This window comes from Hemicordylus capensis, chromosome 1 (assembly GCF_027244095.1).
Source record: "Hemicordylus capensis ecotype Gifberg chromosome 1, rHemCap1.1.pri, whole genome shotgun sequence".
NCBI lineage: Eukaryota > Metazoa > Chordata > Lepidosauria > Squamata > Cordylidae > Hemicordylus > Hemicordylus capensis.
The window spans coordinates 47883114-47910813 of NC_069657.1; the positions used below are offsets into that span (position 1 = coordinate 47883114).

The following is a 27700-nucleotide window of genomic DNA, read 5'->3' on the forward strand; positions in this document are numbered from 1 at the left end:
ATGTATACTAGGCCTGCTCAACTTTGGCCCTCCTGCAGATGTTGGCCTACAACTTCCATTATCCTTGGCTATTGGCCACTGTGGATTATGGGAGCTGTAGTCCAAAAACAGCTGGGGGGTGGTGGAGTTGAGCAGGCCTGGTGTATACACATATTTAAAGTCCTTTCCCCCCCAAGTCCAAGCCTGATTTAAGCATGTGAGGAGGCAGTGGAATTCTCTCAGCCCAATATTCCATCCTGTTTGTAGCTTGGCTTGCTCTGTGCTGGAATGCTGGCCTCTTTTATGAGGTAAACTTCATGCCCTGAGTTTTAATTGTGAAGTACAAAAATATTCCATTTCCAAACTTTATTAGTAACCAGTGTGTCTTGGACAGTTAATGTTTCCTGTTTCTAGGGAGAGTGAAACCCTATCCAGACATTACATTGTACATGCATGCATGTCTCTGTACACATGTACATGTTTTTGTGTGAGTGACTATACCTGCATTCATTTAAAGAACAAACCTGAGTGCAGACCCCCTCCCCTTAGTTGGAGAGAAAGTAAAAGCGTTCTTAAGCATCCAAAGAAAAAGAGATTAAAATTGACTTGGCCACACTCCCCCTCAGCTAGCCAATAAGGTTTGCAGTATTGGCTGGAAGGGAGAAGCAAGCCCAAATGCTCAGAGAGCTACTTCAAATAAGCCAGTAGCTCCTGAAATACCTGAGGCCTGCACCTGCTCTAACGCATTAGGAAGTACACATAATTTCCAATAATTGCTGTCAGCATATGAGACATGAATATTGTTAGTATAATAAATACCAGCTCCCACTGTGTCAGCATTTCATCACACTCTGGAGCAGGGACCTTCACTATTTTTCAAGTGGGGACCACTTTAGTAAAAAATAACATCCAGAGCCCTTTAATAGCCCTATTCAGACATCATGTTGTATAAGTGTACAGATGTTTGTACACTTGTACATGTGTTTGTGTGAACAGCTCTCTCTGTGTTCATTTTAATAGTGCACCTGGGTACAGGTCCCTCACATGTCAGGTACAGATAGGACGTATACTGCTGTACATCTGTTCAACATAATGTGAATATCTGTACCTGTGTACAAATGGTGACCGTGAATAGGGAAAAGAGAGCAGTTCCCTTCCTGCTGGCCTCTGCATAGTGCTGCACTTTCCCCAGTATGGGGGGTGGAGGTGGGGTTAAGAGAAATGGAACCCTCTTGAGCTCCAGCGATATCTGGGTGGATGTGTATGGAGCACTGGGAAGTGTAGCCCTTCCCAGCATTCCCTGCATGCTTTCCAATATAGCACTAGGGCTTGAGAGCACTCTGTTTCCCTTAAAAGGCCCTACTGGTGCTGGGCAAAGTGCCTCGCAGTTCATTGGGACTTGTTACCTTTGTGTGGTGTCAGGTAGGGATGTGCCCGAACTGGTTTGGTGCCTCCTTAGGGAAGTGCGAACTGGCTCTCGGGCACCCACATCCAAACCGACTCAGCAGGGCGGGGATTGGTTCCTTTAAAAAGTAGGTAAGCAGGTCCTTATCTGCTCTGCTGGTGCCCCACCACTTTTCTGGTGCGGTGCCTGCTTTCCAAAAGGCCGCACGGCGGCAACACTGCTTCCAGCAGCCTGCATACGGCATCAGCACGCACAGGCTACTGGGAGCAGCGCTGCACTGTGCTCGGCCTTAATTTAGTAAGTTGTAGCTGGGTCAGGACCATGATATGTGGGGAGAGGGTGGGTTAACTCTCTGCCAACACTATCACCCTGGATTCATACCCCCTGACTGCTCTTTACCCTGGGGGAAAGAAGGCCTTATTGTTGCTAATGGGAGCTCTTTCCCCCGGGCAAATAATAGCTGCAGGGGGCCCAATCCACCCTAGGACTGTGGTGAGACCACAGACCCAATCCACCCTAGGACTGTGGCGAGACCTATCCTGCATCTGCAGTGCTCAGTCTGGCTGCTATTTACTGAATAAAAATCAAGCCTGCTAGCCCCAGTCATATGTTTAAAGTGATGTCTAATTTGATCCTGGCCAAGAGCAGGTTAATCCTCGCCTCAGAAGGGTTGTTTGGTGTGACTTTTATTTTCACTATATCACTGACTCAATAGCTCTTTCCAGACATACTAATTGTGTAGGATCAACATGCATACGCAAGGGATGACATCACTATGGCATTCCTCACCGCCGGTATACAAGAAATAATTTTACTAGTCCTCTTCAAACATTTAAAAGTGCTCCTTTAGCTGTGTACAGTGGAGCAAATGGGTTGGAAGTCTACCCAGCCTACCATGCACAAACTCAAGTCACACTTAGAGCCACGTGTGTCTGAATGGGAAATTACACTATCCGTTATGGTGGATGCTTCTGTGATTGTGAGGTTGTATCATACCACTCTAAGCATGAGCAGTGTTGTGTTTGAGCGTGAGGGGTTGGGGTTGGATTTCCAACCCATTTGCTCCACTGTACACAGTTACAGTGGCACTTCTAAACGCCTGAAGAAGGCTACTGTGAAATGAGCTGATGTGTGAATGAGTATATGTATATAAGCAGTGACTACATCATTTATACTCTTCTCTGTGTGTCAACTACCTTCAGACAATGCAACAAAGATGTGTAGATCAGTGCCAGAGATTGCTGTCACAATGTTCCCTCACCCTGTTGATCTTATACGATCAAAACATCTAAAATCAGCTGCTGCCATTCTGTTTTATGGAGAGAGGTAAAGTTCTGCATTTGGAAACATAGTTGTGGTGAAAGCAAAACTTGCCATCAACCTTAACTTTCACTATCCTACAAAGGATGCTCTGTGCAGTTGTACTGCTGACTTCTCCCCCATGCAAAGTATAAGATCTACCTCCATGTGCATTCCACCCATCATAATGACAGGCATTTTGTATAATATTGGCAAAAATAGGAATGTGAGAGGGAATGACAAATTCTAAACCAGAGAAGAGAGTTCATCTAGGGGCCAAGCTAGATGTGACACAGGAGAGCTGTGATCAGGATCACTTTTCTTTTGAAAAGTTAATAGCCCCAGGAGGTCTCTGAATCAGATCAGGGCCGTAATGTTCAGAGGAACATTTATTTCCCTTTCCCTTCGCATCATTTTCCTGATTATAATTCCCCCTCACCTGCTACTATTTGCCCTGCTGGGCAAAACAGACAGATGCTAACTAAATAGCCAAGAAAATAACACCTCACATTATGTACTATGTCATTATGTTCCATTTCTTTTATTCCAATTAATGAGATAATCACGTTTTCCCTGCTTAACTTCTCTGTCTTAGCACCTCTGGTCTTGTTGGCAAATATTGAACATGGATGTCAGTTAATTTATACTTCAGTTTGCAATTACTAAGAATCAAAGATGGAAACTGTTAATACACATACTATGTGTGTGAGAAGATTGTTCCAGCAGTTTGTGCATGCTGAGCAGTACAAATCTGCACTTGCTGGCTGAGACTTCAAGCCAGCTGAAGTGATCAAGAAACTCTAGTGCTTCTAAACCCATGTTCTCAAAACCATGAGTCAGGCCCACAAAAATATGGAATTGTTTTTGACCAATATAGAAAAGAGTAGCTTGGACTACTTCCCCCCCCTTAGGAGTGTTAAAAGCTGCTCTGATCTACTTTAGCTGATCACTTTGAATGGTCTTGCATTGAAGTAAAGAGTATTAGAGTAAATGCAAAGACAATCCAAAGTATCAGCTTCAGATAGATCAGAACAGCTCTTAACATACCTAAGGGGGGGAAAGTAGTTCAAGCTACTCTTTTCTGTATTTGCCTAAAACAATCTCGTTTGCATTTAAATAGTTCTAATGCACCTAATTTTGTTACCCTTAGGAAGGCAGTAGATTTTAATCAGTATCTGATGTTGGTTTGTTTGGCAGATGCTTTCTTTACTTGTCGAAAGAATGTGCTTCTGGCGAAGAGCCCAGCCACCTGTATAGATGGTCTTTCTGCTCCAGTCAGTGGGAAGCCAGTCTCAGAGGAGCAGCAAGCCCTGCTGCAGCAGTGGCTGGAGGAAGGCGCTGGGGGACTGCACACCAGTGAGAGTCCTTCAAAAACAGAGAAGGTATTGGCCATTTCAACTGCTGAGTGGCTGGAAGGCCCTGAGCTACTGATGACAAGTTTAAGCGACCTGAACATATCGGCACAGTCAGATGGCCAGGAGCAGCAGCATGTGGTCCAGACTGAAGCATCCCCTGAACTACAGGAATTTGTAGAAACCACCCTGGCAAATTTACCTGCAGAGGAAAGAGAGGCTGAAGGAGACAGTGCTCTGTGGGCAGCAATAAGGACGCAGGCTGATCCTCAGATTATTGATGCTGCTCCTCTGTCTACAGAAGTGTGGATTGAAGACCCTGCTGTGTTGGCCTGGAGTCCTGCATTGGAGACTGATGTGGTGTCAACAGAGGGAGCAGTGTGGCCTTTTCAGGATGTGGGTCAATTTCAGCCATTCCCAGCAGAGATACCTTATCATGGTGAGTGCTAGTGTATTTCACCTTGTGAAGTCTGGTCAACAGAATATGAACAAGTGATTTATACCACATGGGCATTTCATTGTATAAGATAGTCTTGAGACACCACTGCCAACCTTTTCGTTAGAATCCTTCATCGCTTCCACAACTTCCCCACGACAGCTTAATCCATTGCTCAGTTTCTTTGGTGCTTGAAGTTCTAATTTAACCTGCTCTCGAAGTGTACAGATTTGCAGTCTATAAAGTATAGGCATGAGCTTTTGTGACCACCTGTCATCAGATTGGCATGGCAACATAGTTCATGTGAGTTATTCAAATAGTATGATTGTGTGTGCAGTAGATGAGGTGGCAGAATATAGTTTGTAAGAAAAGAATATAAGAATATAGGTTTGCTTAGTGACCACTTTCCCAGACTACTAGTTCCTAAGTCCTAGAGCTGCAGTATTTAACTGATTAATCATTTAAAGTGTTTAAACAACGAAAATGTGCCCCTGATTAATTGGTCAGCTTAAACAAAACAAAACAAAAAACAGTGAGTGACATGATGCGCATCCCGCCATCAGTGGTAGTGAGCGACTGTGCAACATCAAAGGCATCTCCCATGATGTAACAGTGGAGCTGCTGGATGATGCTGCCTAGAAACTGCTCCTGGGTAACAGCATGGTGCTCCTGCCCAGGAATGGTTTCTGCATCAGCACCTTCGTTGCTTCATGGCCCCAGCTGCCTTTGACATTGCACAGTAGCTCTGGCAGGTTACAGACTGCAACACTGGGGGAAAGGGACTCAACCCTTTTCCTTGTACCTTTTCCACTTCTAAAGTCCAAGCCCCAAAGTTGCTATTTGCCCAACAGAAGAAACCATAGAGGTACTATACAGAGGGATTCCCAACATAAATCGGACATTGCTTGTCTTCTCTCTTTCTCACTGCGCAGAGATTCTGTGGCGGGACTGGGAAGACCTTTCTGCTCAGGACTGCATCCCAGAGGAAGGCCCAGAGGCTGGATCCTTATTTGAATTCAGAGTTATGTCCTACAACATTCTGGCCCAGGACTTAATAGAACAGAGTCCACACCTCTACATGCATTGCCACCCAGACATTTTGAACTGGAGCTATCGTCTCACAAATCTCTTACAGGAGATTCAGCACTGGGATCCTGATGTGAGTATCACTTGCCCATCTGAATTGGACACTATGAAAGTTTAAGATGTACAGTTGATCTATGCACACTGAGGTACTGGGATGGGATATCGATATGGCATTGCACAGTTTAGAGATTGGGAGTCTCTAGTCTTGACTGTGGCTGGGCTACTCTCATTTCCCCAAGCATACCCCTCTAAGATGCTCTAAGAAAATAAGAATAAACTTAGGAAGAGTCCATATGTAGGCCACCCTCCTATTCTCAGAAATCTGTTGCTATTGAGGGGCACTAAGTGCTTTCTGAGTAGCACCGATCAATGGCTGTGAAGTTGTGAGCATCTCCACGTGCAGTCTCCCATCCTCTTAAATGTCTTTCACCTTTTCTCCCTGTTTTGGAAACTGTTGCTTAAATATGTAATTGAATGCAGTCTCAGCAGAAGCAAGGGGAATAGGTGGAGGGAAAGTATTCAGGCATAAGCAACAACAATGAGGACACCTGCCCTCTTGTTCTGCCTGAAAAATAGAGTTGCTAAGCAGTGTGCTCTGTTTCCTTTCAGGTTCTCTGTCTCCAGGAGGTTCAAGAGAATCACTATTGGGAGCAGCTGGAACCAACACTTATGATGATGGGTATAATGACCCTTTTCTGGAACTCTGATTCTAAGACTAGCCTAGGAACATTATTCTCAGTCCCTCCAAACTGTATCTCTAGAAATGCAGTGTATTTTATTCTAGTGACAAGTACATTTTTTAGATGATTTGTGTTATCCCCTGAGTGATAGCAGAGTTGTGGGTTTGACGTGTATCCTGGTGCCTTCCTTGTTCCTTTAGTCCCTCCCTTAAACAGTTAAATAGCACCAGGGAAGCTCTATGCCCAAACATTGTTCCCTGCCAGCATGTGCTCTTCAGTCCCCTGGGATAATCAGGTATGTTTCTCAAGGTCAGGAGGAACATTTACATTAGCCAATACAAACAAAAGGTTTGTAGAATAAGATCTGTATCTTTCTCTGCTTTATTTAAAGACTTGAAATCTAAATCTATGCATGTTTACTCAGAATTAAGTCCCACTGACTTCAGTGAGGTTTACATCTGTGTATACGAATACAAATACAACAAATATTTATATACTGCTTTTCAACAAAAGTTCCCAAAGTTTCAACAAAAGTTTATTTATTAACTAACTAAATAAATAAATTAAAGTGGCTCCCTGTCCCCAAAGGGCTCATAATTTAAAAAAAGAAAAATAGGATAGCCACCAGCAACAGCCACTGGAGGTATTCTGTGCTGGAGATGTTTACGTTCAGATGCATACATTTTGAACTGCAGCTGTAGGCTCCTAGTTGTCTGAATTACCCTGAGAAGAGCTTTTGTTTTTTGGCTAGGCTTTGCCTGCATCTACAAGCGGCGGACAGGAAGAAAGACAGATGGTTGTGCAATCTGCTACAAGCAGAGCAGGTTCCAGCTGATCAGTACCAACCCTGTTGAATTCTTCCGTCCTGGCTTGGACATCCTCAACAGGGACAATGTGGGTTTGGTGTTACTGTTGCAGCCCTTACTTGAGAGCTTGGGAGATAAGGCAATCAGGCCCTTGTGTGTGGCCAACACTCACGTGCTGTATAATCCCCGTCGGGGAGATATCAAATTGGCCCAGATGGCTCTACTCCTGGCAGAGATAGACAAGACTTCAAAAATGGCCGATGGCAATTATTGCCCCATCATCTTATGTGGGGACCTGAATTCTGTGCCTGACTCGCCACTGTACAAGTTCATCCGGAATGGTCAGTTGTACTACCATGGGATGCCAGCCTGGAAGGTAAGCAGAGAAAGGGAAGAGCAGGCAACAGCTCTTTGCCTGGTTTAGCTCTTAAATGTATCTTTCGTTCCTTTATGAATTTAACACCTCTTGAGATTATTGCTTGTTTTTCTTTCCATAACTGGTGCCACCTGGTCAGTTCATATAGTGAAACTGAACTAGCTAATTGTGCAAGAAGCCTCACTGTTGTATTTCAATCGTGTGACTTACAGGGGAAAACTCCAAATTCAAACAAGAATCTGCGTAAATTTAAAGTGTGTCTGCCTGTCATCTTTTTGTCCTGTCACTTCAGCTTTTTTCATGCTGCCTGTTTTGTGCCACATAAACAAAATAGGTGCAGAAATACGGAAGTATTAAAATATAAATTTATTAGCAAGTTAAGCAAAAAGAGAGAGAGTGGATGGAATTTAAGATACTGCTCTGTTAGGATTAGAAATTAAGTTAAGTCTAGTTGGCCAGTGTACTGAATCCTCATGTTTGATAATATTAAGTAAAGCTTGTTAAAAGCAGAGAGAGCGAGAGAGAAATCAGACATCCTTTTCTGTAGTAAAAATGTGAATCCTGTTGTGCAGACTGCACAACACATGCTGCTTCTGCAGGATGGCCAGGTGAGGATCCAGATAGGCTGAAGCTGCCAGAATGTGTGGACTGCAGGATTCATGTGTGCAGCTGTGCATGTAAGATTACTGGATTCTATATCTTACTCTTTGGGCAAGTTCAAACTCAGTTTGAAACTGAGCTCTGCACAACAGTCCACAGCCCCAAGAGCACACACTCCCATCACCATCCTTATACAAGTGTATAAGTGTATAAGGGTGTATAACCCTTTTGTAGGTTAGGATAAGCTGAGATTGGTCATGTCGTCCAAACCCATCAATCTCTGCTTATTCTTAGGTATTTGAAGAAAATAGGGAGAAAATGGGAGACCAGGGCAGAGGGTGACATACGTGTGCCACAATTCAGGGGGCGGAAAGGGGAGTCAGAATATTCTTATGTCAGGTGTGTGGAGCAGGAAACTCGGCATGTGCTATTCCTCACCAAAAATCAGCGTCAGTGTGAGTCTTAGAAAGAAGAGCCAATTGAAAAAAATCCCAGAAGTAAAAAGAGTAAGTATTACTCTTGAATTAACTTGCAGCACTGGGCTTAACCACCCAGAGAACTTGTGTTTGGGGCGGAATAAAAATGTGATAAATAAATAAAATAAATTAAGGAATGCTGCAGTTGAACTCCTGAGGTGAGACTTTTGCTCAGACAATGAATGCTAAATTTGACTCCAACATTTTGGCTAATATTAGAGGAAAAGAGGAGTTGGAGGAAGATGGCAGACCCTCACTACCTGTGAAAGGTTGGTATACTTTGGTGATGCCATCATAACTAAATATGTTCCCCGTATTAATACAAGAAGTCTTGTGTACGTCTTGCTTAGTCCTAAGTAGGAGTGCAAGAAGTAAAAGGAGGATTGAGCCTCCTCCTAAGTAAGATATGTGGATGTCAGCTAGGTCTAGACTGGCGTTTACTGCATATCTGGGAACAAGATTAGGGCCATATAGCAAAATTAAATGGTTTGTCTATTGAAGAGACTGTTACAGACCAGGCCTGATCTATATACCAAACATGCTCATTAGCTAGTATATAAAACAGGTCTGGGCCATAATGTCATCAAGTTCTTTTATATCAGTGACCATGTGTGATGTGGATTGCGAAGAAGGGAGGAGATCAAACCACTCAAAGATTCAATGGGCTTTATTGAGTATAAAAGATCTAATCTAGCAAGGCAAAAAGCAGAACCCTCTATCAATTTTAGCAACAGTAATTAAACAGAATGTCCTAGCCAGTACCAATATTCACCGTGTGCCTAACTACATATGTGTGCATTTAAATCTTCCTAGATTCTAATACATTTCAGATACAGGCAGAAAAGAAAGGGGGGGGGATGAAGGCTGCGGGCTGGTATGATTTTGGGGAGATTCGTAGAAGGGAAGAAGGGGGGGAACGGAGAAGGGGGCAGTAAAAGAGGAAGGGATGAGGGAATTTCAAGGCTTGTAGCATATTACCAGGATCAGAGGCTGGAGAGAGACGAATCACTTCAGCTGAAGGGGTGAGGCACTGGCGGAGACAGGAGTTGTGCAGTTGCTTCAGATCATAGCTGAGAGCTCCATGGCTGGGGAGCCTTGACTTCTCACTGCGCAGTGGAAGTCACAGCCTCTGAGCACGGGCAGAGTTCCTGCTTAGCCCCGCGGCTGGGCAGCAAACTCTGGGAAAGCGTGTGAGCAGATCTTGTTGTAGGCACAAGCATGCTAAACTCTCTGTCCAAAAAGCCTCATTCTTATAGTGATTTTCTCTTTGATCCTTGAATAGAATCTATTCAAGATCTCTTCTTTTCCTGGATGTCCAAAAGGTGATAAGTCGCTGCTACCTTCTGAACAAAATCTTTATTATTCAGGATATCAGCTAGTCCAGCGATATCTCTGGATCTCATCATCTGTAAACTCTGTGCGCTTCAGGAAGGGAGGGAGGGGGACATTGCCCACAGCAAATCTGCATCTAAGATGCTGCAAATTACATCTTGGCAGTCTGGCCCCCAGAAGGTGTTAAGAAGTCAAGAATTAGTAAGGGGATTCAGGATATTCTGTGTGAGACAGCAATTACATATGTACCTTTATCCAGTGTTTTTCTTGTAATTGAAAACGAGAATATTTACATGTGTGGGACATTCAATACATTTTGGCTAGGACAGAATCATCAGTGAGAGAATACTTAAAGCCTGCAAGTATTTTCTCAGTATCCATTTGGCTATATTGAACTTCCATGGAGAACAATACAAGCATTTAACACTGATTTCTTGTAACAGGAAAAGGGGGGTGGGTGGGAGGGAATCAGCCCCCTAGCAGACTCTTCCATAGACATAGTGAGTCAGATGCATTTTAGCATATGAGTAGCCCAGGCCAAAGCCTTTGTGTTTCTTGCATATCCATTTTAGCAACACAATGCTAGATCACCTCCTCCCTTCAGAGCAGGGAGAGCAAGCAGTTCACCAGAGTTCAGGTGTGATTTCATTTCTTGATATAAAACGAATTTAGACACAGGCCTGTATTCCGGGCCTATATTTCATATACTTCTGAGTTGATACCTCTGGTTCTGATAGGTGGACTGTTCATAACAAGACATATGTCTCTTTAATGGATACAACACATTCTTTCTTTTAATCAAATCTGTTTCAGCTACCTTAATTACTTTACCTGTTTGGAGTTCATATTTGCAACAGCTTGATCCTGTGCATAAGCGAGGAGAGCTGGTCTTGTGATGGCAAGCATGAATTTGCTAAGCAGGGTCCACCTGGTTTGCATGTGAAATGGGAGACTACACATGAACACTGTAAGATATTCCTTTTGGAGGATGGTGCTGCTCTGGGAAGAGCATCTGTATGCTTGCATGTCAAAGGTTCCAAGTTCCCTCCCTGGCATCTCCAGATAGGGCTGAGAGAGACTCCTGCCTGCAATCTTTGAAAAGCCTCTGCCAGTCTGTAGACAATACTGAGCTAGATGGACCAGTGGTCTGACTCAGTACATGGCACCTTCCTATGTTTCAGAGAACCTGAGATCTGAAACGCTTGAGTTAAGATCTCGGTTTCTCTGAAGTGGGTACCTAAGAATAAGCCCATTTTGGTTTATCCTAACTTGCAAAAGAAGTGGATGCTTGCACAGGGATGAGAGCAGAGAGCACACGTTCTTGGGGTTGAGGGACATCTCACGGAGGGACATCTCACGCTTCAGTGGATGTTCCGTGCTATGTCTGAACCCACCCTGTTATGAAACAGACATTAGGGATGTGCAAATCAATTCGGATTCAAAATTTTTCAACTTGAATCTGGGTGATTTGAATCTGAATCGAATCACCGCTTAAAAGGGAAATTAAATTAGAATTTGAATCAAATTTTCCAAATTCAATTTGAATTCGATTTGAGAGTTGTTTGGGATTTTTAAAAAAACCATTCAGGCCCATTCATGGTTCAAAAAGGTGCCGAAACAGGGTGAAATCGGTTAGAATTGGATTTGAATTTGAATTGAATATTCGGACCAGATTTGAATTGGATTTGGATTCGAAATGAATCAAATTCATTTCATGCACATCTCTAACAGACATACATATTTGTTTCTGTGCCATTTTCTACCTCAAAGTCAGATTTATTTATTTATTTACTTAATACATTTTTATACTACCCAAAACCTATGTCTCTGAGTGGTTTACAATAAAATACATGTTAAAACACTAAAACAATAAAGTAATTTAACATTTGACACAATGTTAAAACTGTTAAAAACTGTAAATCTAATTAAAAGCCTGGGCGAATAAATCTGTCTTAACTGCCTCTTAAAAGGTGGGGAAGCTCTTGTTTCAGCAGGGAGCTCATTCCAAAGCCTTGAGGCAGCAATGGAGAAGGCCCGTCCCTGAGTAGCCACCAGTTGAGCTGGTGGGAAGTTCCTGCAGCTGAACCTCTCCAGATGATCTCAGTGGGTGGTGGGGCTCATGGTAAAGAAGACATTTTCTTAAATACACAGGGCTTATGCTATTTAGGGCTTTAGGTTATAACCAGCACCTTGAATCTTTCCTGGATTTCCTGCCTTTTAATGGCAGCCAGTGCAGCTTTTTTAGTATAGGAGTAATATGGTCTCTCTGAGTTGACGCAGAGACCAACCTGGCTGCCACATTCTGTACCAACTGCAGTTTCTGGACTGTACAAAGGCATCCTCACATAGAGCACTTTCCAATAGTCAAGTCTGGAGGTTACCCTCATATGTACTGCTATTCTGAGGTCGTTTATCTCAAGAAATGGATGCAGATGGCATATCAGCCAAAGCTGATAGAAAGCACCTCTGGCCACTGGTTCAACCTGGGACACTAGGGAGAGATGTGAATCCAGGAGCACTCCCAGATGGCATACCTGTTCCTTCTGGGGAAGTGTGACCCCACCCAGAACCGGTAGATCAAAAAAGTTCTCCTGAGTTCTGACTCCACACAATAAGTACCTCCATCTTATCTGGATTCAATTTGTTATCCCTCATTCATCCCATCACCATCTCCAGGCAGGCATTTAGGGAGGTTTTGCTTTCTCCTGATGATGTTGACATAGAGAAATAGATTTGGGTGTCATTAGCATACTGATAACACCCTGCACCAAATCTCCTGATGATCTCTCCCAGCGATTTCATGTAGATGTTAAACAACATTGGAGACACTATGGAACCCTGAGGAACACCATATGAAAGTTCAGCAATGCCAAGCAGTGCCTCCTACTCCCACCTGCCTCAGAATCTCCAGAAGGATACTATGATCAATAGTATCTAAAGCCATCGAGAGATCCAAAGGATCAACACTCCCTCTTTCAATTCCTAATTGGAGATCTTCTATCAGGCCGACCAAGGCAGTCCACCCCATAGCCTGCCCGAAAGCTCCATAGCCTGCCTGAAATGGGTCTAGATAACCCCTGCTAACTTGACAAAGAGGCACCTTTGAACCTGGTGATTCTCTTTATTTAGCAGGGGGAGAGTAACTGGCCCTCTCCACCCCAAGCACAGTACCTCCAGTGACTGTTGCTGGTGTCTATCTTGTGTTCTTTTTAGATTGTGAGCCCTTTGGGGACAGGGATCCATCTTATTTATTTATTATTTCTCTTTGTAAACCGCCCTGAGCCATTTTTGGAAGGTTGATACAGAAATTGAATTAATAATAAGAATAAGAATAAGAATAAGAATAAAAAATAATTCAGCCATCCCAGGTCCTTGGGAAGGAGTCGATGTCTGGATAAAACAAACCAGTCAATAACACCTGTCTGATTGTGTAAACAAGAAATAATAAGAGTTGTTAGCCATTGAGGCTAACAGCCAATGAGGCACTACCTTGGCGTGGTTGTGGGGCTTGTGTGCTCTGAGGAAGGTGAGAGCTATGCCAGAGGTCCAACCATACTGGACAGGTCTCACCAGAGGAGCCAGACAAAGAGTGCCTCTCCCATCAACAATATGGTGAGACGTAACTTTAATAAATCTATACCGGATTGGTCGTCGCCTGGGTCAACAAGGACCACGCCAGGTGCTATAGTCCCTGGACATCTGGTGGCAAGTGGGCAACAGGACTCAGGATCTTCAGTTGAGCAACCAGGGCTGAAGACAGCAAAGTTACTGGAAGAAACGTCGCTTAACCGAAAAAAATATACGAAAAATGCCAACAAGGAAATAATGATCTGCTATTACAAGTCTAATCCAGCTAGAAGAGGTTATTTAAAAAGAATGTACCAAATTTGGAAAGAGAAGCATCCAGATACAGAAATAACAGAACAAAGGCTAGCAGACCAGAGAAGATTCATAATAAGAAATAAAGTATTCACAGGAGTTGAGCTGGAAGAACTGCAAAGAGCAACACAGGCTCAAGATATGGAAGAAGAATTACCACCAACTGAAGCAGTTGCTCAGGCGCAGGTGGAGGAGGTGTCGGAAATCGAGGATGCCACTATTGCTGAACTGTTTCAAAACCAAAACCAGGCAACCGCCCCTTTGCCTTCACCTCAAAAACCCAAATGCCATTTAACAGAAAAGCAACAAGAACTAAAGCAAAAAATAACTGAGCACATGAACCAAACAACCACCAGAGTTCGACTTCCAGCTCTAAAAACAGTTGCCAAAAAACAACTTGCTCAGGCATTAAAAGATGTCAATGCTGCACTTGCAGAAATAACAACCAATAATTTGCAAGAAACAAACCAACTAATGTACAGTGCAGCAACAATAACAACACAAGAGCTCGGATATAAGATCAGTGGACCTGTAAAAAAAGAAAGCAGTACATCACCTAAATGGAAGATTCGATTAGAAAATAAAATCTCCAGGCTTAGATCAGATGCTAGTAAATTGAGAGATATGAAAGACAAGAAGCTGAAGAATGAAAACACCAAACAGTATCTGATCCAAAAATACCACCTAGATTCAAGGAAAATTAGAGAAGTCCTGGAAATAATAAAGCAGTAAATAACAGCAGTGTCAAAGAAGATTAGCAGATATGAAGCCAGAATTACACAACACAGGCAGAATCTCCAATTCCAGTTGAATCAGAGACGTTTCTACCAAAGTATAGAAGGAGAAACTGCAAGAAACGTAGAAACACCAAATAAAGAAGAAACAGTGCAATTCTGGGGGAAATTATGGGACAATCTAATAGATTATAATAAAAAAGCAGGCTGGATGAAAGAGGTCAAAAAATGTAACCAACAAATGGATGATCTAATAATAACACCAGAATTAATAAGTGAAAGAGCAAAGAAAATTAAAAATTGGACCACCAGGCGATGATGAACTACATGGCTTTTGGCTTAAACACCTAACAAGCCTTCATAAACAACTATCAAAACAGTTCAATCACATTTTGCAAGGCGGTGATGTTGAACAATGGCTAACAACTGGGAAAACTCATCTCATAATGAAAGACCCAGCAAAAGGTGCAGTTCCAAGTAATTATAGACCGATAACCTGTCTGCCAACCATGTTCAAATTATTAACTGGAATAATAGCAGATGAAGTCATGCAACACTTATTAACTAACAAACATCTTCTAGTTGAACAGAAAGGAAATTGCCCGAACACCAGAGGCACAAAAGACCAGCTGCTGATTGACAAAATGATTTTAGAAAACTGCAAGAGAAGAAAAACCAATCTAAGTGTTGCATGGATTGACTACAAGAAAGCATTCGATTCATTGCCTCACACATGGATACTAAAATGTTTAGAAACAACTGGTGTCAGCAAAAATATTCAGATATTTATAAAAAAAGCAATGAGCATGTGGAGTACACAGTTAACAATCAATGGTGAGACACTTGGACAGGTTAGCATTAGATGAGGCATTTTCCAAGGGGACTCACTATCCCCTCTATTGTTTGTAATTGCCATGACCCCACTTTCACAAATACTAAACAAAACAGGCCTCAGATACAAAACATCTAAAACATCAAGTAAAATCAACCATCTGCTGTACATGGACGATCTGAAGTTGTATGGAAAGTCCCAGTCAGAAATCGAATCACTGCTAAACACTTTCTGTATATTCAGTAGCGATACAGCAATGGAGTTTGGACTAGACAAGTGTGCTGCATTAATAATGAACAGAGGAAAAATAAGAAAAACAGAAGGAATAGAACTGCCCAATGGAAGCAAGATCAATAACCTGGAAGAAAAAGAACATTACAAATACTTGGGCATTCTCCAGGCTGATAACATCGCACACACTGAAGTTAAAAGAAAAATTGGAAGTGAATACATCAGGAGAGTTCGAAAAATCCTCAAGTCCAAAGTCAATGGCGGGAACAACATACAAGCCATGAACACCTGGGCTATACCTGTTATCAGATACACTGCAGGAATAATAGATTGGACCCAGGCAGAGCTAGAGATGCTGGATCGTAAGACCAGGAAAATCATGACCATCAATCATGCTCTGCACCCCCGCAGTGATGTAGATAGGCTATACCTCCCTCGCAGCTCAGGTGGAAGAGGAATGCTGCAAGTCCATCCAACAGTAGAAGAGGAGAAAAGAGGCCTTGAAGAATATATCAAGGACAGTGAAGAAGATGCACTTCAAATGGTCAAGAACGAGAAACTATTCAACACCAATGAAAGAAAGCAGGCCTACAAGAAAGAACAAGTCAAGAACCGAGCAGAAAAATGGAAAAATAAGCCCCTGCATGGTCATTATTTGCACAATATAAGTGGAAAATCAGACATCACCAAGACCTGGCAATGGCTTAAGAATGGTTGCTTGAAGAAAGAAACAGAGGGTTTAATACTGGCTGCCCAAGAACAGGCACTAAGAACAAATGCAATAAGAGCAAAAGTCGAAAAATCAACAACAAACAGCAAGTGCTGCCTTTGTAAAGAAGCAGATGAAACAGTGGACCACTTAATCAGCTGTTGTAAAAAGATCGCACAGACTGACTAGAAACAAAGGCATGACAAGGTAGCAGGGATGATACACTGGAACATCTGCAAAAAATACAAGCTACCTGTAGCCAAACATTGGTGGGACCATAAAATTGAAAAAGTTGAAGAAAATGAAGACGTAAAAATATTATGGGACTTCCGACTACAAACAGACAAACATCTGCCACACAATACACCAGATATAACTGTAGTTGAGAAGAAAGAAAAACAAGTTAAAATAATCGACATAGCAATACCAGGGGATAGTCCCAGTGGTAATTGGCGCCCTGGGTGCAGTTCCAGAAGACCTTGAAGAGCACCTCAACACCATAGGGGCCACAGAAATCACCATCAGCCAATTACAAAAAGCAGCTTTACTGGGAACAGCCTATATTTTGCGACGATATCTATAATAATCAACAGCATTGACAATAAAATTCAGCCATCCCAGGTCCTTGGGAAGGACTCAATGTCTGGATAAAACAAACCAGTCAATAACACCTGTCTGACTGTGTAAACAAAAAATAATAATAATAATAATAATAATAAAAAAAAACAGTATCTGATCAAAAAATACCACTTAGATTCAAGGAAAATTAAAGAAGTCCTGGAATTAATAAAGCAGCAAATAACAGCAGTGTCAAAGAAGATTAGCAGATATGAAGCCAGAACTACACAACACAGGCAGAATCTCCAATTCCAGTCGAATCAGAGACATTTCTACCAAAGCATAGAAGGAGAAACTGCAAGAAACATAGAAACACCAAATAAAGAAGAAACAGTGCAATTCTGGGGGAAATTATGGGACAATCCAATAGATTATAATAAAAAAGCAGGCTGGATGAAAGAGGTCAAAAAATGTAACCAACAAATGCAAGATCTAATAATAACACCAGAATTAATAAGTGAAAGAGCAAAGAAAACTAAAAATTGGACTGCTCCAGGCGACGATGAACTGCATGGCTTTTGGCTTAAGCACCTAACAAGCCTTCATAAACAACTATCAAAACAGTTCAATCACATTTTGCAAGGAGGTGATATTGAATAACGGCTAACAACTGGGAAAACTCATCTCATCATGAAAGACCCAGCAAAAGGCGCAGTTCCAAGTAATTATAGACGGATAACCTGTCTGCCAACCATGTTCAAATTATTAACTGGAATAATAGCAGATGAAGTGAAGTAACACTTATTAACTAACAAACAGCTTCCAGTTGAACAGAAAGGAAGTTGCCCGAACACCAGAGGCACAAAAGACCAGCTGCTGATCGACAAAATGATTTTAGAAAATTGCAAGAGAAGAAAAACAAATCTAAGTGTTGCATGGATTGACTACAAGAAAGCCTTTGATTCATTGCCTCACACATGGATACTGAAATGTTTAGAAACAACTGGTGTCAGCAAAAACATTGCCATACAAAAAGCAACTTAACTGGGAACAGCCTATATTTTGCGACGATATCTATAATAACCAACAATATTGATGATAAAATTCAGCCATCCCAGGTCCTTGGGAAGGACTCGATTACCTGGATAAAACAAACCAGTCAATAACACCTGTCTGACTGTGTAAATAAATAATAATAATAGATAATGATAAATAAATAATAATTTATAATAGATAAATAAATAATAATAATAATAGATAATAGATAAAGGAGAGGAGAGCTGGTCTTGTGGTAGCAAGCATGACTTGTCCCTATAGCTAAGCAGGGTCTGCCCTGGTTGCATCTGAATGGGAGACTTGATGTGTGAGCACTACAACATATTCCCCTCAGGGGATGATGCCGCTCTGGGAAGAGCAGAAGGTTTCAAGTTCCCTCCCTGGCTTCTCCAAGATAGGGTTGAGAGAGATTCCTGCCTGCAACCTTGGAGAAGTCGCTGCCAGTCTGTGAAGACAATACTGAGCTAGATAGACCAATGGTCTGACTCAGTATATGGCAGTTTCCTATGTTCCTATAATCGGTTTCCTCCAAGACCGCCTGTAGCTAGGAGGCCACCATCCTCTCAATTACCGTGCCCAGCCATGGAAGGCTGGAGAGAGGCCTATAGTTGCTTTACTCCGAGGGATCCAATGCAGGCTTCTTCAGAAGAGGTCTAATGATTGCCTCCTTAAGACAAGGAGGGATCCTGCCCTCTCTCAGTGAAGCATTTTTAATATCTACCAGGCTTCTACAACAGCCTCCCTGCCTGATAGTATAAGCCATGTTGGAGAAGGGTCAGGAGAACAGGTGGTAGGCTGCACCGTTCCAGATAGCTTGTCCATATCCTCAAGATTCACAAACTGAAACTGAGCCAACCTAACCACATAAGAGGAGTTGCTGGACACTTCTGCATCAGACACTGTAGAAACTGTGAGCTCTGAATCGAAGTCGGCCCGAATATGAGAGATTTTATCCATGAAGAACTTATTAAAAACGTCACAGTGGGTAATTGACGGTTCCAAATTCTAATTCAAGGGAGGAAAGGCACACACTAGCCCTCTCACAACCCTAAACAACTGGGCATGATCTTATTGATGCAATACGAGCTGAAAAGAATCACTTCTTTGCTGCACGTAATGCTGGTTACGCTCTATTTTGTAATCTGTCAGATTCAAGTCGAGTCTTTCTCCACTTGCGCTCCAGTTGTCTACCTTGCCACTTCATCCCCCATAGTTCTTCCATATACCAAGGGGCCAGCTTTGAAGCAGGTTGGAGAGGATGCTTAGGAGTGATCATGTCTATTGCCCTGGTGAGTTTGCTGTTCCAATCCTCCACCAGGGCATCAACAGCCTCACTGTCAGAGCCAATACAAAATCCTTCCAAGGCTTCTTGGAATCTTATTGGATCCCGTAACCTTCTCGGGCAAACCATCCTAATAGGCCCTTCACCCCTACGGAAGTGGTGTGATTGTGAGTCCAACGTTAACCAGATGGTGATCCATCTATGACAGTGGGGGAAACCACAGGAGTCTCCACCCACAGAATACCACCCTGATCAGAGTGAAAGACCAGAGCAAGCGTGTGACCAACAACGTGCATCATGGCTGCTATGTACACTTGAACTGCCCTGGACAAATTGGTCCCAAAGTAAACATTGAAGTCCCTCACCACGACAAGCCTGGGGGACTCCAATGCTGAACCCAAGACCCTGTCTGTCAACTCAGTTAGGGACTCTGTTGGGCAGCAGGGTGATTTGTACATCAACAGAAGTCCCAGTCTATCCCTAGTCCTCAACCATAAGTACACACATCCCATTTGGTCATACACTTCAACAGGGATCCTGGCAAGGGAGATGTTATCCTTATAGACCACAGCCACCCCACCTCCCTGCTCACATCCCCTCACCTGCACCTCAACAGAGTACACTGGAGGGAGAAGCTGGGACCAGCCTCCCCCAGTCAAGTCTCTGTGATACATACCAGGTCCATCCCTTCATTCAGAATCAGATGATTTCTGACTTATTCTGGATCAACCTGGCATTACAAAGGTGAGCCTCTGTGGATGGATGGCACTGCCCCCCAAGTTCATAGAGCTGGCAGGACAGCCAGTAGGGGAAACAGCTATTAGATTAATGATTTCCCTTCCCCTGTAATGATCTGCTGACTTGCCAACATTACTACTTCTATTTCCCACCACCTCCAGAATAGCCACCCCATAATCAGTGGATACGCCCCCTGTCTCCCCATCTCCAGACAAACTCAGACACATTATAAACCAGTCTCACCCATGCCTTAAAACAGAAGCCAGCATATAAAATATCCATCCAGCACTACCATAGACATGTACAGTTCTGGGCCAGGAAGCCTGGTCCTTGCTCTCATAGGAACATAGGAAACGGCCATATACTGAGTCAGACCATTGGTCTATCTAGCTCAGTATTGTCTTCACAGACTGGCAGCAGCTTCTCCAAGGTTGCAGGCAGGAATCTCTTTCAGGCCTATCTTGGAGAAGCCAGGGAGGGAACTTGAAACCTTCTGCTCTTCCCAGAGCGGCTTCATCCCCCAAGGGGAATATCTTGCAGTGCTCCCATTCATATGCAACCCATTCATATGCAACCAGGGCAGACCCTGCTTAGCTATGAGGACAAGTCATGCTTGCTACCACAAGATGAGCTCTCCTCTCCTAATCACTCTACCCCTTTGGTGTTGCCCCTTTGTTGATGATCTCGCCGCCACAGGCTACATCCCTATACAGTCCCAGAGTTGGCTAGTCTGTGCAGGCGGTACAAAGAAACTGCTGACTCACCCTGGGCCCCAGTCCTGCACAAACTCCCCCACAGGGCAGTCTAAATAACTTAACTGGAGAGGACAAATCTAGACTCCTCTATTCTAATCACTAATTCTTCCTGCTTGGAAATTGCTTGGGTTGCTCTGAGATGCCTTTTTTCTGTGGAATTGGTTTTGGCTTTCTGACTTAATTGTGTGTGTCAAAAGTTGTAAGGTTTGATGTATTTGAGAAGAGTGTGTGTTAGTATCTCAACATCCTTGTGTATGTATGGAATGGCTCTAACTTATATAAAAAAATAGTTTTCTTTTTGTGTTCCAACCCCTCTGCCTCTGTAGGTGTCTGGGCAGGAAGAGTTCTGTGAGCATCCATATCAGCGGAAACTGCTGACTCCTCTTTGGCCCAGTTGTCTGGGCATAACAGATGATTGCCAATATGTCACTCATTGCCAAAGCAAGACATCAGGTGAGCTTCCTGGTGAAATTGAGGATATGTGTGGCATAGTCTTGCCCTCTTCCATTAATGTCCTGTCAAAAAAGTGGCACACTTTCCAGTCTAGAGTCCTCAGGCTTTAGCCTCCCGTTCTCCGCATGAAAGACACACGCAGATTTCAGGTGGTTCAGATAAAGTTTACTGAGCTTTAATCGAAGTGACTCATTACTGAAGGAAACACAGTGAGTTATTTCCCATGTCTTTGCACCAGCATGTCTTGCTTTGGTGTATATGAGTTAACTTTCATGTTGTATATTTAAAATCACATGAGCTTGTAGGAACAATCATCTTGAAGGGCACTCATTAGTTACACAAATAAAAGGATGTTCTTGAGCAGAGGGCCACTAATTTTGGCTGGCTTTGGTAGCCAACCAAAAAACTTGTTGTCACAATACCCTGTCCTTAAGGGCAGAGTTTTGTCCCTGACCTGGTGCTACACCCCCCAAATTCAGCACAAGTTACGAACAATCCTCTGCTCCAAACCTGGGTGGAGGGCTGGAGTTGTCTCGGGTACAATGCTTCTGAGACATTAGAAGTTCCTCAAAAAATGCAGTGCAACATGGAGTGCATGGTGGGGCATTATTCCCACAGTTGTGCTTACAAAGTTCTGTTACCTCATGGAGATCAAGCTACAAATATCTCCAGTATTACTTTTAAATTAAGCCATCTGGACAGCATCCTTCTTGAACACCCTGTTTAGAAAGAAATTGTTTGTTCTTGATACGCCCAAATCCCAAAATGACAGCAAACCTTTGTATCTTTCATGCCATTGTGGTTTCTGAGCACTAGTTGCAAAGGTGTGCCTATATCAACTGGCTTGTGTCATTTCATTTCAGTTGTATCCCTCAGTATCCTTAAATATATGAGCACTCCATCCATCCAGAAATGAGCATTTATTTTGGATAACTGCAGCCATACAAACCACAGGATATGAAGTGCATATCCACCTCATATAAATAGTTTTTCATCCAATATGTTGCTATCAGTCTGGACACACTTTAAATATCTCATTTTATTTCCTCCTTTGATCTGGCTTTCTCCCTGCAGACAGACTCAAATACAGCCGTGACTTTCTGCTTCAGTTCCATTACTGTGACGCTGCCTGTGAGCGGCCTGCAGAGTTGATCTTGTTGGAAGGTGTGACAGATGCCAAACCAGGTATCCAGAAAAGGTTTCCCCTGCACCTCACCCCCCCCGCCCATTTTCTGTGGCTACAATATCCTCATTGTATGAGTCCTTGAATAGATGCTGGCTTTAAACTCCCCGGAAAGGCACTGCAGATGATGCTCAAGCATCACTGCTTTCTACCCTTTGTCCCAGTGGATCTTGTAAGAACTCCACAGCAGCTCTTGTGTTCATGAAGGATATCACATCTTGAACTTTGCCGACATTTCCTCCAGTCCTTGAAATCTCTTTTCTGTAACCTTCTGATATAGTATGTGAGGAATCGTTTCATATTCTCTCTGCCCCATCTGGTGTCATCCTTGTATGGTTTGGTAATTATAAATGTGCCAATGAAAAGACTTGGGAGTCCATATAACAAAGAAATAACTTTATTCTGTTTTCCATGCCAAAGAACCAGCGTGGTGTAGTGGTTAGAGTGCTGGACTAGAACCAGGGAGACCCGAGTTCAAATCCCCATTCAGCCATGAAACTAGCTGGGTGACTCTGGGCCAGTCACTTCTCTCTCAGCCTAACCTACTTCACAGGGTTGTTGTGAGGAGAAACTGAAGTATGTAGTACACTGCTCTGGGCTCCTTGGAGGAAGAGCAGGATATAAATGTAAAATAATAATAATAATAATAATAATAATAATAATAATAATAATAATAATAATATGGCAGGGGTCCTCAGACTTGGGTCCCCTTTGACCATTGTGGTTGGTAATGATGGGAGTTATAGTCCAACACCTAGGAACCCAGAATCCCTTTGTTGTTGGGGAGAACAAAGGGAGAATCTCTTTGTTGTTTGAGAACATCTAGGGATCCAGGTTTGAGAATCTTGGCAAGCAACGTTTAAAACTGAGGGGATCTTCAAAAGCAGTTTGGGATATATAGTGGGAGTCTCCTTTTGAAAGACAAAATCCTACTGGGCATGGCCAAACTCCTGGGCAGTCCTCAAGTAGTTCTTTCTATCTTAAGCCAAATCAAAGAGCAGCATCTTTACTAATCTGTTAACTGCTACATTGGCTGACACAATGAGGAAAATTACTCAAAGTAGTCCCCATTCAAATTAAAAGGGCAAGTTAAGAATTTCTTTATTTGACCTTTAATTTCATTAGGACTACGTTGAATAATTTCCCACAGTATATCAGCCACTATTTTTATCTTGTTGTCCACACATGAGTTCTGTTAAGTGGCAGAGCAGGCTGGGATAGTTTCCAACTATGGTAGAAGTTATCTTCTCTGATAGCCTCTCTATGCTGAACTGCTGTTTGTATTTGGCCACAAAAGATTTGGAGGCCCTGATGACCTCCTGCCAGGAGCATCATAGTAGTTTGCATTCAGTATTGAAGTATGACTTATTTCACATCTCTTATTTCATCATTTTGTGCCTTCCTTACTACGTGAGATGTAGGCAGCACCTGCTTTGTGTATGTAGATCAGGGGTTCCCAACCTGTGGTATTCCACATGTTGCTGAACTATAACTCCCGTCATCCCCAGCTACAGTTTATTGTGGCTGGGAGTGATGGGAGTTGTAGTTTTGCAACATCTGGAGTAACACAGGTTGGGAACCCCTGGTGTAGATCAATGTGTATTTGACCCAAAGTGCTGCGGGTTCAGATTTGATCAGAATTTCTTTGCAGACCGTCCTCCACATTGGCCTAAGAAACTCACTGTGAATAACAACTCCGATCCAGAACTGTTTTGTTCAAGGTAAGCTGAAGGGATGGGGTGGAGTTGTGTGAATGAGGCAAGCCCATAACTAGGAAGACAGAAAGATTAACAGACTAAAGAATACTTCAAGAAGATAATGCTCATCTTGTGTGACAAAGTAGAGTCAGCTTTGGCTGAAAAGTGTTGTTTGAGCCCAGTCACAAAGCTCATGCTGAAGCACGGCACTAACAGGGTGATAGCAGTTTCCCCAAGGAAATCTGATGTTCTGAGTTGCTGGGGTCAAGGACATCTCGATGGGTTATGCCCCTCACATGCTCTTAGGCAGGACTATGTAAATTAGATTAAAGAACAGAAGCCTCTAGAGTGTTAGAGGAATAACCCCGCCCCCAGTTCTTTCAGTTCTGCGTTGCTCCAGGCAGACTGACTTTTCTCAAATATTCTTTATTATTCCTATTGTTAATCTTTAATTCGTTCTAACCTAATTCCTTCTAATCTATACCTTTACAAAATTCAAAAAACCACAAAAATCCTCCTTTGTTTTCCTCAGTGTTCCCCCCCCCTTCTCAGTTTCACTCTTTCTTGTGCACTTTCCCCTGCCATGGAGCACGCAGGGAAAGAGAGAAAGATCTGTGTACTGAAGGGAAAAGGGCAGAGCAGCTTTCCAAGGGCCACATGAGTGCCCGGATCACCCCTTCCAACCATGTTGATACCAGCCGCTTTAGAGCCACCTGGCGAGACGCTCCAGGAAGCCGTGGAGTCTCCATCTTCAGGCCGTGAGACTCACAGCCACATGGCTAAAAACATTCCAGGGGAGCATGGAGAAGGCGTGCATTCAACATTCCCCGTTCGAACCTCTCTCTCATCGCTAGGTTACTGTGGGGAGCAGCAGCCCCTCCAGCAAAGCTGCCACCAACAGGAGCAGAGCTGAGGGTGTGAGCGGCTGGATCGGGCTCATCTCAGTCAGCCTTGATTTCGGCCGTGCAACACAAGGCCCGAGATGGTGGCCGCGGCAAAAATGACGCAAACTTGCCCTGCACTTTGGGAGGACCACAGAAATCGGCCTCAGGCAGCAGCAAGGACCAGACCCTGGACCAGGGACAACAAAGATTGCCGGTGAGACCTCTCTTTGTTGAGAGTAGTCCCTCTTCAGGTCCCTCTAAGTCAGCTCCTGGTTTCCCCAAAAAGTCCGTCCGGAATGGCAGGCATGGTTCAAGAATGCCATTGTTGATACAGTTCACCAACTCAAGCCTCATATAAAAAGTAAAAAACCTAAAAAGTGTAGACAGACCTCATCATTTGAGGAATCTACATCCTCAAAATCAACTAGCCCATCTCCTAAAAAATCAAAAAGAAGACAAAGCACACCTGGGGCTATCATTCAAAAGGGGCAAGGGTTTTAAATACAAAAGAAAAGAGCAAAATTCATCAGATCAGTCAGGCCCAGACTCGGGGGACCCTAACCCACTGAACCCCAGGCCTATTCTTCCTGACAAGTGTAAAGTGCCGGTAACCCCACTGATTGACCTGGAGGCAGATGGGGGACCCTGACATTGTCCCTGACAAGGAAGGGGGTGAATGGTTGAGGCTGGTGGGGAGGACCTAGATTCAAATAATGTTTCTCAGTGACTGTTTGTGTCTGAGGACTTTAATCTGTTGATGACTAGGGTCATAGCAACTGTTGGATTGCAATCAAAAATAGTGTCAGAATCTACCCAGTCAGCAAAGGGAGACTTGGTATTCCCTAAAGCTAAGCCTAGGGATATGTTTTTACCAATGCCAGAATGTTTTACTGAGGCAATAAAACAGAAATGGCTCCTGCCAGCGGCCAACAGGAAGCCAATGGCGGTGGCAAATCATTATTACTCCTTCTTACAGGAGACCCCAGACTTATTAAAAACCCCAAATACGGATGCACCTGTGGTGCAATTAGTGTCGGGATCTTTACTCCCGAGGGATAGGGAGGCAACATTGAAAGATCCCTCTGATAAAAGGCGGAAATTTCCTTTAGGAGAGTACACGATAACTCTTCTTTGGCAACACACTTTTCTGTGGCAGCTTCAGTGGTGGCTAGGGTATCCTTATTGTGGGTTGATGACTTGCTCAGTGATCCTCCCTTAGATCCAGTTAAGATGAGTCAGCATTTGCTTAAGATCCAGAAGCCTCAGGCCTTTGTGGTGGATGCCATGCTAGACTCTGTCAGATCCTCCACAAGAGTGTGTGCTGCATCGCTTATGGGCAGGAGGCACCTCTGGCTAAAGAGCTGGCAGGTGGACTCAAATTCTAAGACAAACTTGACTGCTGTACCATACAACAGCACAAAGCTGTTTGTAGAGGAAGCACTTAAGGACACCCTTGTAGAGTCCAAGGATAAGAGAAAGACCATGCCATCAGCACCGCGTAAATAAGAAAGGCCAGTGTCTAAACGACCTTTTCAGCCCTTTCGGAGCTATTGGCCCTCTTTTAGGGGCCGGGATAGGGAATTCAGACCTCAGTGTGGCAGTTGGAACTGACAACATTTCCAGACCAGGAACAACAGACAGACAAGCAAAACAACAGCCATGACTCAGGACATGCCAGGTTGGGGGCCGCCTGTCAGACTACTTTTACACTTGGGAGAAATCCATAATGGACAGGTGGGTCCTCAGCATAATACAAAACAGCTTATACAGTTGGATGCCCTTCCCTTCCGCAGATTCTTCCCAACCTCACACTCTCACTCTATTTCCAAGCACTTAGAGTTGCAAAAGGAAATTCTATGGCTCGAGGAAATAAGTGCAGTGGAACCCTTTTCTCGGTCAGGGGAAACTTCTGTCTTGTTCACTGTTCCCAAAAAGGATGGTTCCAGAAAAGTCGTGCTAGATTTGAACAGGTATTACAAATGCAAAAGATTCCAGATGGAAGGAGACATCAGGTTTAAGTATGCAGGAAGACACTACCAGTATGCGGCACTCCCGTTTGGCTTATCGTTCCGCCCCCCCCCCAATCTTTACGAAGGTCTTGGCACCCCTGATGGCTTACCTCTGCTTCCAGGGGATTCAGATCTTCACATGTCTAGACAATCTTTTAATCCAGTTGCCACCCAAGGAAGTAGCAGAGTCCAACTTCCAGAGGACACTTCAAACGTTTCGGGAACATGGGTTATTGGAGGACCTCAAGAAAAAAACCAGCTAATTCCATCACACAGACTACAGCATCCAGGTGTGGTGATAAACATGGCGGAGGACCGATTGTTCTTGCCTCAGGACAGGTACCAAATGATTACCATGGAAGTCAAACTGATGCTTTCCACTCCAGCAGTACCACTACTTTCATTAGCAAGGCTTCTGGGATTGATGGTGGCAATATTGGAAGCTGTTCCATGGGCAAGATTCCACTGCGGAGAGTTCCAGTGGTTTCTCCTTCCATTTCAAAAAGCCATAGCCAGCAAGAGGCATTTGCTACTGCCACTCTCTTCCCAGGTATGTCACTCCCTTCAGTGGTGAAGCAGATTTTTGCCTCAAAATCTGCTGAAAGGAAAGCAATTTCTGAAGATGGAGATGCTCTGGGAAGAGCAGAAGGTTCCAAGTTCCCTCCCTGGCATCTCCAAGATAGGGCTGAGAGAGACTCCTGCCTGAACTCTTGGAGAAGCCGCTGCCAGTCTGTGTAGGTAGTACTGAGCTAGATGGACCCCTGCTAACTGGGCAAAGAGGCACCTTTTCAATGTGGTGATTCTCTTTATCTAGCAGGGGGAGAGTAACTGGCCCTATGCACCCCAGCATAGTACTTCCAGTGACTTTTGCTG

General features: G+C 43.6%; 1 protein-coding gene across 3 annotated transcripts in view; it reads left to right on the forward strand.

Annotated features, from left to right (window-relative positions):
• Positions 1–27700, forward strand: part of ANGEL1 (angel homolog 1) — a 38069-nt gene that overhangs the window by 3170 nt on the left and 7199 nt on the right. For all 3 annotated transcript variants that reach the window (XM_053283180.1, XM_053283179.1, XM_053283181.1), the window contains exons 2-8: positions 3881–4474; positions 5404–5630; positions 6167–6236; positions 6989–7419; positions 20928–21054; positions 22129–22239; positions 23889–23958. In XM_053283180.1, coding sequence (XP_053139155.1) covers positions 3881–4474; positions 5404–5630; positions 6167–6236; positions 6989–7419; positions 20928–21054; positions 22129–22239; positions 23889–23958 — 1630 coding nt within the window. The remainder of the gene's footprint in view (positions 1–3880; positions 4475–5403; positions 5631–6166; positions 6237–6988; positions 7420–20927; positions 21055–22128; positions 22240–23888; positions 23959–27700) is intronic.